The sequence below is a fragment of the Amblyraja radiata genome, chromosome 20 (assembly GCF_010909765.2).
Source record: "Amblyraja radiata isolate CabotCenter1 chromosome 20, sAmbRad1.1.pri, whole genome shotgun sequence".
Classification (NCBI taxonomy): Eukaryota; Metazoa; Chordata; class Chondrichthyes; order Rajiformes; family Rajidae; genus Amblyraja; species Amblyraja radiata.
The window spans coordinates 37,160,240-37,173,571 of NC_045975.1; the positions used below are offsets into that span (position 1 = coordinate 37,160,240).

The 13,332-nt window shown below is 44.2% G+C and overlaps 1 protein-coding gene across 9 annotated transcripts in view; it reads left to right on the forward strand.

The window, feature by feature from the left end:
* celf1 (CUGBP Elav-like family member 1) overlaps nt 1–12,042 on the forward strand; it is a 63,920-nt gene extending 51,878 nt beyond the window's left edge. For all 9 annotated transcript variants that reach the window (XM_033038391.1, XM_033038398.1, XM_033038393.1 and 6 more), the window contains 3 exons: nt 39–182; nt 5,372–5,539; nt 8,780–12,042. In XM_033038391.1, coding sequence (XP_032894282.1) covers nt 39–182; nt 5,372–5,499 — 272 coding nt within the window. In that variant the 3' untranslated portion in view covers nt 5,500–5,539; nt 8,780–12,042. The remainder of the gene's footprint in view (nt 1–38; nt 183–5,371; nt 5,540–8,779) is intronic.
* Nucleotides 12,043–13,332: the final 1,290 nt, after the last annotated feature.

Genomic DNA, 13,332 nt, shown 5'->3' on the forward strand with positions numbered 1-13,332 from the left:
AGCTTTAGTTAATGGTTGTTTTCTCTTGATTTTTTTAGGACCAGAGGGAGGCAATCTGTTTATTTACCACCTGCCTCAGGAGTTCGGAGATCAGGATCTGCTCCAGATGTTTATGCCTTTTGGGAATGTCATTTCTGCCAAGGTTTTCATTGACAAACAGACGAACTTGAGCAAATGTTTTGGTGGGTATGTTACTGGAATGGGCATCATCCTGTGCGTGAAGCTTCTGTACTGAGCATAGTGGCATGGAGGCATGTTATTGTAGTTGGCTGTCATCATGCATTTGGCCTTCTGTGCATCAATTCTTTGCTCCGTCCTCCTTTCCCTTCTCACCTCGTAATTATTAGTCTCTCGCCCAATGGTCTCTACTCCACACAAAAAACCCCCATTCATTCAATAGACAATGGGTGCAGGAGTAGGCCATTCGGCCCTTCCAGCCAGCACCGCCATTCAAATTGATCATGGCTGATCATCCCCAATCAGTACCCCGTTCCTGCCTTCTCCCCATATCCCCTGACCGCTATTTTTAAGAGCCCTATCTAGCTCTCTCTTGAAAGCATCCAGAGAACCTGCCTCCACCGCCCCTCTGAGGGAGAGAATTCCTCAGACTCACCACTCTGTGAGAAAAAGTGTTTCCTCGTCTCCGTTCTAAATGGCTTACTCCTTATTCTTAAACTGTGGCCCCTGGTTCTGGACTCCCCCAACATCGGGAACATGTTTCCTGCCTCTAGCGTGTCCAAACCCTTAACAATTCAGTCCCTTTCTAGAGTTATGGCAATAGGGTGTTGATGGTGGTCCCACAATGTTATGGCCCTGGAGTTAGACCCTCAGCAAGCACATCTTTGAAGATGTATTGCCAATCAGGGCTTGAGAGGGAATGTGGGTGGTAGGGTTCTCGTGTGCCTATTGCCTTGCCCATCTGAGGGCTGGAGGTTGCAGGTGTGGAAGGCACGGACAAAGAGGTTTTCGCACATTCTATCTTTGCTTCTTGGAGATGATACACATGTTATGGTGATAATGGAGGGGGGAGATTGTTAGACGCCAGTTAAACAGTTTGCATTGTCCTGGATGATGTCAAGCTTCTTGAGTGTTGTTTGAGTTGCATTCATCTATGCGGAGAGCATTCCTTTACATTAACATACCTGATAAAGTGTGGAAAGGCTTGGGGAGTTGTGAGATGAGTCATTTGCTGAGGAATACCAACCGTGTGACCACAATATTTAAGCTGTTGATTTACAGTTGTGTCCAGATTATTTAGTGGTGAGAGATTCAACGAGAATGCCATTGAATGTCGGGGAAATATGGCTAAAATCTTGCCGGTTGGAGGTGACCACGTACTTGGCAATAGTTGTCCATGCCTGGAGATAGACACAAAAAGCTGGAGTAACAGCGGGTCAGACAGCATCTCTGGAGAAAAGGAATAGGTGACATTTCGGGTCGAGGCCCATCTTCAGACTGAATCCATGCCTGAATCTTATCTAAGTCTTGGTGCAGTTAGCTACAATACAGGCATTGCAAAAGGAGGTTTTCACTCTGAAGTCATTGGTGAGCAGCCCCACTTCTATGGTAGAAGGGAGGCCATTCATGAAGGCGCTCACGATAGCTGGTCACAAGGCCCCCTTAACTGAGAATCTTCTGGAAATGATAGACCTCCCAAACTCTTGGCTCCAATAAAAGGGCATCAAACTGAAATATTAGTCCTCACACACTGAATTACCCACCAATGCTTTCCAGCAGTGACTGTTTTGATATCTATTTCCAGCACATGCAGGTTTTTTTCTGATTCTTATTGACCACCTTTATGGGTTGATCTGTTGTTTTCACACCTTACCCATCCACATATCTCGAGACTCCCTCTCCCCTGACTCTCAGTCTGAAGAAGCGTCTCGACCCCAAACGTCACCCATTCCTTTTCGCCAGAGATGCTGCCTGTCCGGCTGAATTACTCCAGCATTTTGTGTCTGTCTTCGGTTTAAACCAGCATCTGCAGTTCCTTCCGACACCTTTATGGGTTTTCTTGATCACTGAAATGTGGTTTATTGGTCCGTATTTGGAGCAGGACCGTGATGAGGATGAGAGCCAAGGGGTGCTCCAAACTGAGTGTCAGTGAACAGGTTATTCCCACTTGATATCGTCCATCAATGTTTTGATGGTGTGGGGTAGACTGCACAGATGATCATCAGGATGAGATGAACACTGCACTTTAGGGAAAGCCCATGCTCTGCCTGCACAATACCAGTGGTGTAGCAAAACTGAAATAGCAGCATCAGTGTTGACAAATAGTTCTGGAGTAAAGGCTTCAGCAATGTTGGTGAGTCCCAGAGACTTTACTATGTCCAACGTGCTTGGGCAATTCTTGATTTCAAGCAGCTGGAGAGGATTAGACCCATCCACTTTGTACCTGGTTGAAGATGGTTGTAAGTATTTTGGCTTTGTGTCTTCCACACATGCAGGATGAGGCCATTGACATGGCTGGGTTACATGCTTAGAGCATCACTCCAGTAGTTTCATTCCCCGCCACCTTCCACAATGGGATATTGCTGTTCTGTCGAGCTTAGCTTTCAGACAATTGAATCTCTTAGCTCCAGCTATAATGTGTTGCATGTGCTGTTGAGTATGTGTGCATCGTAGCACGCATTTTAAGATACATCTGATATAATTTCTTATATGTTGATTGAAACAGGAATGGTAATCTGCCTCAATAGTAATAAAGTGAGCTATGAGGTTGCAATATGTGGTGAGAAACAATTTTTTCTGCCGGTGAGGTGTTGTAAGTGCATCCTGGATCCCGCTTATAAACTGACAGATCTGCTGTGACTTTGTGTCGTGCCATGTAGCCATTATGTGATGGGCATGCCAATTAATATACTAAAGCAGGTAGATTTGTACAAATGAGATTAACTTGGTTTCTCCCAAAGTATGGTTCTCGCTCCACCTTTCACTGGCCCATTCTTCAGGAAACATCCAGCGTTACTCAGTACTAGTGCCACAAGTCAATTTAATTGATGGGCATTGAAATCTCACTCTCAATTTGCATTCTGTAACCTTTCCACCGCACCAACTTCCCACTTCATTCCACCTGTGCTTTGGTGGTACCATCCCCAACATTTGAAGGCAATCTTCTGGTCTGTGTCCAGTCAAGCCACGCTCTTTTTAAAACAACTTGGAAGGGTATCTAGATCCTGCCAATAGCTGCTCACTGAAAGTGAAGGGACGAGTTGTAAAAGGCATTTTCCTATAGATCTTTATAGAAGCATTTACTCTTACAAAACTGCCTTGTAGCTTTTGGATTTTCTCATTAATTAAACCATTTTGAGAAGATCCGCCTTGGATAATTGTAAATAAAAACACAAAATACTGAGGGAAAACTCTCATCCAGTCAGGCAGCATTTGTGGAAAGAGAAATGGTCAGTGTTTACAATCTGAGACCCTTCATCATAATGGGTAAAGGGAGAAAATAACTTTTTAGTCACAATGAAGATGGGGGGAATATCTCTGATAGGGTGAGGCCAAATTAGTTAATGTATCAATTAGAGCTGCTGGAGGGCCAGTGCCAAGGCATTGTCTTGTTTGAGGGGGAAGTGCTACTGATAACGGTATGTTGGCATTCATAGCAAAAGGATTTGCGTATAGGAGCAGGGAGATTCTACTGCAGTTGTACAGGGTCTTGGTGAGACCACACCTGGAGTATGGTGTGTTTTGGTCCCCAAATCTGAGGAAAGACATTCTTGCCATAGAGGGAGTAAAGAGAAGTTTCACCAGACTGACTCCTGGGATGTCAGGACTTACATATGAAGAAAGACTGGATAAACTCGGCTTGTACTCGCTAAAATTTAGAAGATTGAGGGGGGATCTTATAGAAACTTACAAAATTCTTAAGGGGTTGGACAGGCTAGATGCAGGAAGATTGTTCCCGATGTTGGGGAAGTCCAGGACAAGGGGTCACAGTTTAAGGATAAAGGGGAAATCCTTTAGGACCGAGATGAGAAAAACATTTTTCACACAGAGAGTGGTGAATCTCTGGAATTCTCTGCCACAGAATGTAGTTGAGGCCAGTTCATTGGCTATATTTAAGAGGGAGTTAGATGTGGCCCTTGTGGCTAAATGGATCTATGGAGAGAGGGCACGTACAGGATACTAAGTTGGATGATCAGCCATGATCATATTGAATGGCGGTGCAGGCTCGAAGGGCCGAATGGCCTACTCCTGCACCTATTTTCTATGTTTCTATGATAACTAAAACAATAATGTGATTCTAAATGAAGATGTAGAAATCACGCAAGTGGTCAAATCATTAATTTTGCTGCAATGTTAGTCATTGATGGAGAGGATAGCAAATTAGATACCCCAAGCAAACTAATATTGAGTTACGGAAGAAGACTCGCCAAGATTAACATTAATGAATGACTGTGATGATGAAAATAGTAACATGAAAAGTTCCTCGATCAAATAGATTTTATTGCAGAGAATTAAGAAAATAAATGTTTAACATTGTAACTGCCCTTGTCTTGATTCTGGGATGATTCTATTACATTGGAAAATTGCACATACCTTTCTTCTATTAATAAAGTTAAATAATGAAACTAAAGAATTATAGACTACTTAGCTTAACATCTATTCGGAGATCACGAGAGTCTACAATACTGAGAAAAGAGTTTGGATTAGAAGAATACTGGTTACCTAAAAGTTTTTTAGACTGAGTTTGCAAAGATGAAGAAAGGGCTAGCCATGCTTAATGGATGTGATTGAAGGTTAAGAAGAAATTTCTAGAGCAGGAAATGTATTTGGTTTATTATAAGTCTGAAGAAGGGTCTCGCCCCGAAACAACACCTATTTCCTTCACTCCATAGATGCTGCCTCACCTGCTGTGTTTCTCCAGCATTTTTGTCTACCTTCGATTTTCCAGCATCTGCAGTTCCTTCTTAAACATGGTTTATTAATTTAATAAGTTTGTGCCTACAATTTATTGCCAATACCCACTTACCCTGCAGAAATAGTGGTGAGCTGCTGGCTTGAACCACTGCCATTTTTCAAGCGAGGGAGTTTCCACCGTAATGTTTAATAGAGAGTTCCAGGACTTAAACCCAGTGACAAAGGAATAATGACAGCCTTCCAAATCGGAGAGCACAAGACTTGGAGGGGAACCTACATGTTCTCACGAGCCTGCTGCCCAGGCGCGTGGTAGAGGTTGCAGGTTAGAGGGGCATTTTAACAGTATTTTAGATGAGTAACTGTTTAAATATAGTTTTGCAACTGATCTTGCTCAACCCTTGCCTCTCATAAATCGAGGTACATCCCCTGGTATTTGAATGTTATGCAGCTACTGTTTGGAACTCTCCACTTGACTCTTCTGCTCTGTTTATGGTTGCAGGTTTTGTAAGCTATGACAATCCAGTTTCCTCGCAGGCTGCTATTCAAGCAATGAATGGCTTTCAGATTGGCATGAAACGCCTGAAGGTCCAACTTAAGCGATCAAAGAATGACAGCAAGCCATACTGAGCTTTGATCAAAATTAACTTGAGTTTAAACATGTTCACTGGTAAGTGGTGCAGCTGTGAAAACCATTGGGAGAGAAAGTATCATCGGACTCCTTGAGTAACCCCAGCCTGACTGGGCAATTCACTGCACTCTGTTGTGTGTGTGTGTATGTGTGTGTGTGTGTGACTTTAATAGTACAATTTTCTGTTATGAATTTTAAGTTATATTCAGAGATGTGCTGACTCTCAGTACAAACGGAGACGAAAAGCATCTTACTTCGCTGAAATTTTAGTTGCCATATCATTTAAACTTTGGAGCTTGCTGTGTGCTGACGGTCACCAGTGTTACTGGAGAGAATAACCACAGTTTTTGTGGTATATGCCAAACAATTTTAGTGCAAACGCCCTTTTGAGGATTGAGGGATGTTCTACCAAAGTGCCTCTTGTCACATCTTTTTGAATAAAAGTAACTACACCTTTGGAGATGAGAAAGGAGTACGCCAAAAGGAACGGATTATCGGTGACAGGGTTGGTTACAGATACAGTCTGTCCATTACTGATCCTCCTCTTCCTTCATATCCTCCTTTGCTTCCCAGTACCCCATCCCTGTGCTCCCCTGTTCTCCTCTTCTCTGGCCCCCCCCCCCCCCCCCCCCCATTGTCCCCCTCTGCCGCCCCATTCACTTCCCCTGCTCCCACCCCCACCCTCTCTGGCCTCCCTTCCATTGGCTTTTGTGCCCCCCGGCCCCTGTGTGCCCCCACTTCAGCCACAACCTCTGCACCCTACTCCCCAATCTGTCCCGCTTGCACCCCAATCATCCGACCTCTTTCCATCGGCTTCACCTTTCCTTAGCAGCCATCCTCCCCTGGGCCCCAGCAATCAGTCTTGCCGCACCTCACAGGGATGTATCCTTCCTGACCCGCAGTGTTCCTCGCGCACCCCCAGCCTTTTCCCGGCCAAGCTGCCTTCCAAACACTAATTTTTGCCTCCACATTTGCACCAACTCCCTCCCTTTCTCTGTACTGGCCTCTCTCGTGCACATGTGCCTCCTTTCACTGATAACCCCCTCCGTGTGTGAGACACTCCGTCACTCCTCAAAAGGTGCGGCACGGCCATTACGCTTGCACTTCCTCTCTCTGACTCCAAAGAAAACTGGTGCTTGCACATATCGTGACTGACTTGACTGATCCAATATCTGATGTTCGGAGGATAACATCCGCCGGCTCCCAGGATTTTGTTCTCTCCAGCGTTTTTCTTGACAATTGATGGCTTCACAACAAAATGTTTTTTGTTTTTACACGTTCAACTTGAAAACAAAATCTTCCAGGGGAATAATGTGAATTTGTTTTAAAAATGCACAAACAAGATTGGGGTGAATGTATAATTACAGTTCTACCTTTTCTATTTTTATAGAGGTTTTTTACGGCTCCCGAGCGTTGGAGATTATTTATTATCTGAAGTATTTTATTGGAGAATCAGTATTTTGTAGGTGACTGGTTTACATGGTTGTTATATGCAATGTTTGAGGTGGTGGTACTGGCACAATGTCCTTCTGGTGCTCTTTAATCAAATACTTGAAAGCTATTGATTTTTAAATTATTGTGGAAGTGGAAGGCCTGACTTTTAAATTTAAAACCTGGGGAGAGATGATCAAATCCTGTTGTCACATTGACATGTGCCCTCCCTGTGTACAGTCGGACTCTGACGTGAGGAGATGCAGGATGTGAGAGGGGCCACAGCAATATCGTGGAACCCTTGGGGTGTCGGGAGAGGAGGCTGGCTCCAGGAGGACATTTCTTACCTCCTCCCCTGCAGAACCTCCCCCCCCCCCCCCCCCCCCCCCCCCCCCGCCCAATTGTACTGCACTCTAGGTGCCTGTGAACAGCTCCTCTTCCCACTCAGTTTTAGATGAGACGAATTGCAGCAGTGGGCTCCATTTGTGACCAAAGACTTCCCTCATCCCCTGATACGAATCCCAGCTCACAACGGAACAATTTGAGGGGAATGGCTGCTATTAGACAACCCCCTTAATCCAATTTAGACCCAAGCCGATTCTCTTCAATGCTGAAGGAGTCCTGCACCAGGATGTATTGAGCCAGCAATACGAGGGAGGGCTGAGCTATCTTGGTGGGTTGCGCAGTGTTCATGGAGCACTGCTGTATCAGGGTGGAGTGGAGGAACACTAAGTCATCACTGCAGACTTGGATGGAGCCGTGCATCTCATAGGGGCAGTACCCAAGGAACGGGGAGAGAGAGAGAGGGGCTGTACAGAATGAGCACATCAATGTCAGAAAGGCAATACTAAGGGAGAGCCGCACCCCAGGAGGGAGAGCACTGAGAGAGTTTTGCATTGTGGGAGGGACAGTACAGAGGAAACACGTCACTATGGGAGGACAGGATGTGGTGAGCACTGCTCCTCGGGAGCTATTGTGTTTCAAATAGGATTTCAAATTGAGGCCCAGTTTGTTCTCTCAGAAAAATTCCAAGGCACTATTCTGAAGAGGATTAGAGGGATTTTTCCCAGTGCCATGGGCAATATTTTCCCTCAACTAAAGTCGTTAAAACTAATGATTTGGTCATCGTCATTTGCCATATGTGGGAGCTTGTTATACTCAAGTTGGCTACTACGTTTCCATTATTATAACAGAGTCTGCACTTTAAACAGTATTGTAGAAGTTCAGGGAGATCAGAGGTGATGGAAGATGCTATAGAAATGCTAATCTTTCCCCAAGATGAGTCTTATCTGATGATTTATCTGTCAGACATTTAAGTTATTGAAGTGGTTAGTGGTGTTCTAGTTGAGTGGCTGCTCAGCTTTTTGTGTGAACCAGGTTGGTCTTAATTCTGCAATTGTGGCATGGCAATTTTTTACCAAGTAAAACATGATCTAACCTATAAATCTCGGTGGATATCCCTCCTGTATATCTGTGCCCATATTGCCCAGTTGTGTCTCCCTTTTAAAGGATTTTTTGTCTTGCAGCCAGTTGGCGATAAGGTAGATGCAAGTTGCAGATGAAAAGACCCAGGATGAGGGCCCCTGTTCCTCCCTCTTCTCCCTTCCCACTCCCTGGCCCCTACGGGTGGCTAAGGATTGTCTGGTGTCTCTCTTGTACCTGTGTGAATTACATCTGTTGCAGTGTTTAGCATGTGCTGTTCCCTGTCCCATTGTTCAAATTATGCATTGATCTCATGCACTGTATCATTGTTTCGTTTTTTAGTTTTTGTTTCAATTTATTTCTTCCTTTTTTTTATAGCTTTGTGTAACTTGGTCCTTCTCCCTTTCTGGTTTTGTTTTCTCCTAGATATCTTCGTGCCCGTTTGTTCATCGTCTGCCTAGCATGTTGCTGTGACGTCAAAGTTCATCGTCCCTCGTTGTCTCTGAGCTTCTCTGATGCTTGACCTCTACTGACTTTGACCTTGTTTTGACATTAAATTTGATGTATTTCAGAAATCTTTTGTTTCTCCTCTCTTTGCCAACCCCCTCCTTGCTCTGCCCAAACCCTACACCCCTGCCCTCCACCCCCCAACACACACACCCTTCAGAGCTGCTGGGGCAGACCACTTTAAGCAAGCTTACACAAGCTGCGTTTAACATTTTGAGAGTCTATTTTTCTAGAATTTCTTAACTAAATTGCAGCATTTTGACACTTTCTACTCCTTTTCGCAAAGCAGCTTTTCTGGCACTAGCAGAGGGCTTTGTATCTCGATCATCCAATCAGCAAACAAACAGAAAATTACCTGTGTGTGCTCCTGTTTTATTTTTTTTCTTTAAAAGTGTGTCGTGTGTTAGGGAAGTATGAAGTGTTTATCACATTTCATTCTTAAAGATGATGAGGCTGGAATGCTTTCTACTCCAGAAGAAGGAAGGGTGACAGCTTCTCCCTTTTTTTGTTGCAACCCTCACCCAATCCTGCTTTTTCCACCTCCCCTTCCTTCCCAGCCACACCGTGCCATTCCCCACTCCCTTACCTTTCTAGTCTGCCCCTGTCTCACCCCTTACATCCATCCCTCCCATCCTCTTTACCCCCCACCCCTTCATCTTCTACCCACTATTCTCTTCCCAGTCACTCCATTCTCCCACCCATCCCTTTTCCACTGCCCCCTCCATATCTGTACCCTCCTTCCCCGCCCCCTCCTACCTTCCCCCTTTCCTCCATGTCCTGTCCCCCTCCCTCTCCCTCAGTATACTGGAGTGTCATCAGTAAAGAAGTACTTGAATAGCTTTTACAAAGTGTCGCCCACTTCCCTTGGGGTTTACTTTTTGGCACTTTGGTTTTCTAACATTAGCAGTAAGTGTCTGAAGCAAAGGTTTGAAGAAATGAAAAGGAAGTCTTTAGTTTAATGTTGTCAAGTTTGGTCCTATTATACCTTGCATGTATTGTATCTATGCTCAACCCTCAGCAAGATGTGATGTGACTTGTTAAATTGATTTAGTGCCAAGTGTTATTTGCATGTTACAGCCTTTTACACTTTGTACAGCTTTTCTGTCTTCCTGACCTCGAATTTGCTGTTTGATAAAGGAAAAAAATACAATTGAGTTGGAGGTTTAAATAAAGTATATTTTTGAACTGTCTCGTGGCAAATATCGTGCGCAAACCAGGTGACATCCTGTTGAACTCCACCTCCACCTGCTTTGACCCTGGTGTTGATATGGCTCCCAGTAGCCCTGCTGGGACGTGTGCAGTGTTTTTGTTTACAGATTGTTTGGTTTTGAGGGTTCTGGGGAGTTAGGACTTTCTACAAAGTGTTTAATGTAATCCAAGTGTCATTTTTGGAAGTGGTTTTGAGGGACATTTTCTGCAAGGGCTGAGTTGATCATTGGACACATGACAACTGGGGGGTTTCCACTATGGCTACCGTTAATTTTTACTAAATTATATGAGGCAGTGAAATTGTTAACCCCTGCTTCTGCCTCCCCACTCGATCCTCATGCGCAGCCTCCACCTCCGTGAAACACAATACAGCACATATCCCCAATCCCAATCCTCAGGGCCACTCACTCCTCTCCCCCACAACCCAGATTTGCCTCTATTGTTTCCCCTACACCTTCAATCCCAGTCCAAACCCAATCCGGCCCTGCACCTCATCCTACAGTCCTATCTATTGAATCTTCACCCTGTACATCACCCCCTTACCCAATTCTCAAATACAATCTAATTCCCAAACCCCTCAAATTGTATCCTCTCCCTACATCCACCCTTCTCCTTCTGTCTGGGTTTGGCAGAAGATTGTTTTCTGCTGACATTAGTCATTTTGCTTCATCCTTTGACCCACTCTGTGTAGTAGAATTGCACACTGCAGCAGTGCAGCCTTTGTAACACACTCTTGCTCCCACACTCACAAAAAAGGCTCTCAACCACGCCCACACCAACAGCACGAGCAGCGACTGAAGCTGGTTATCAGTGCTCGCCCATCTGAGAATCCCGTACACAGTGAGAATGGCTAAGCCTAGCAAATTATGAAATCAACATTTTTGGCAACTTCTTTCCTCACCCCCGCCACTTCCTTTCTTGAGTTACAAGCTGATTTATTGTTCAGAGTGGAGTGCACAGATCAACTAGTCTGCCATTTCTTACTAGTTGAGAGATTGGGATTGGCCGGATCTAGATGGCTTGGGTGGGCAATCTATTGGGATACTGCCCGTGAACCAGTTTCCAAAAGCACCTCAGCTTTGCACCTCCGTTCCAGCCGAGCCCTACCCCAGACAAACCCAGACAGCATGCACCTCATCCCAAGGTCGTCTATGACTGCCACTGACTGAGGATGCAGTTGGGAGGACACTCTGGGTGATGTACCCTGGCAGGGGTTGACGTGTTGATGCTGCCTCGCCCTCAAGCACAGTGTGATTGTGTTCCTTCTGTAGCGCGATTGCCAACCCTCCAGCTTCTTCACGAGCACTCGGTGGTCCTTAGCACACCACCCGTGCCAGAATCCTGTGGAAAATGCTTAACGAATATTTAATTGCCATCTTGTTATCTTTTTGATAATGTAAACATTGAAAACAGATATTTGAGTGACTGTTTTTCCAAACCCTTGCTGCTTTGTAAGTTAACAAACATCTAAGAATCCTGTGGGCTTTTTTTGGTACAAACTGATTGTATTTAACTCTGTAGGTTTTGTACAACTTTGCCTTTTATACGAGGATTATAAAATGATTAACAAATGTGAATGATATTGATTTCTAAAAGTTTGCCACAATGACCAAACCTCTCTACTAAAGTAAAATGCAATTTTGCTCTCATTACAAAGAAAAAGCTTTTTTTTTCCAAAAGTGTCATTATCTTGTGTGAATTTTTTTTCTGTGTGATGTAACCTTGAGACAAATTATGAGTTAATTATAAAACATGGAAGAGAACCACTTGTAAGTTGTTTTGGAGCAAACTGTGTAGAGGTATGGCAAAGTGTTGCGAGTTTGAATAAAGCTGGTATTTGCTTCAGATTTTTCTTACTATTTTTGTCTTGACTAGGTACTAAACTGTTTTAACTGCACACACAGATTTGCAGACATTTTATATGAAACTGTGGTACCTTGTTTAGCATTTACTATTAAACAGTTTGAGATGAATCTGTCACTTGCCTCCTTTCTTGCCTACGGGAGATGCCAATAAACATGCATCAGTCAGTGTGTGTTTTCATTCATTCCCAGGGGGTGGGGATTGCTCGTATAGTATTTATCAACTCAAGAGTCATCAATGAACTCTTGAGGCACTGCCCCAAAGAAGTTTGAAAGAGAGCTCAAAGATTTAAACACAGTAATGATGCACGATCAGAGTTACACTGAAAGATATGGAGGCTTTGGAGGGTACAAAGGAGGATTACCAGAATGCTTTCTGGATTAGAGGGTTTCAGCTACAGGGAGAGGTGGGATAGACTTGGATTGTTTTTGTCGGATGGTCTGAGGCTGACGGAAGACTTGACAGCAGTATATAAAATTATGAGGCATAGGGTAGACAGAACCTTTTTCCCAGGATGGAAATATCCACGGGCATAGTTGTAAGGTGAGAAGGGGAAAGTTTAATAGAGACGAGACCAAGTGCAGTGCTCCCCCAACGGTGTGGTTCCCTCAACGCAAGATTCCACCACTCACCCGTTTCCCCCAACTGAAGCCATTCCCGAATGTAAGATTTCAGCATTTCCCTGCGTCCCTCAGCGGTGGACTTTAAAGAAAAATTCTAATTGCACCTCCCTCGCCTGCTGCAGCAGTTCCAATTGCAATACCAATTGGCGCTCCCCCTCCTGTTGAAATATCCCATTGAGGTGAAATTCAGTGTTCCTGTCTTGCAACTTTGTATCGATGTGTGTTGGAAGCTGGGAGGAAGGATTTTAACAGTAAAAATCTAGTTAAAGTTGCCATTTTTAAAGCTTTACTCGCGAATAACTTTGGAAATGCGACGGGAAGATGTTTATTGCCACCACGGAGAAAATGTGAGCAGGATGTGTGAAAATGGGAAGGCTGTGGCCTAGCGTCTGGAAGAAGATAGAAATTAACCAGTGACACAGAGACCCATCGTGGGCACAAACATGAAACGTTTAGATAGATAGATGTGCAAGGAACGTTTTTTACACCATGGTAGGGTCTTGGAATACATTGCCAGCGGTGGTGGTGGAGGCAGATACGAAAGTGGCATTTAAGAGGCTTTTAGATAGGCACATGGAAGTGTAAGGAATTGTGGGATATAGATCATGTACAATAATTATCTTTTATTACATGTACCTAGGTACAGTGAAATTCTTTGTTTTTACATACAATACAGTAAAATCATACAGCAGACTTCACCTAGGTAGTACATAAAGAGTTGCCACATTTCTGGCACAGATAAAGTTTCAAAAGTTCATAGTACAGTCTATCTTCTCA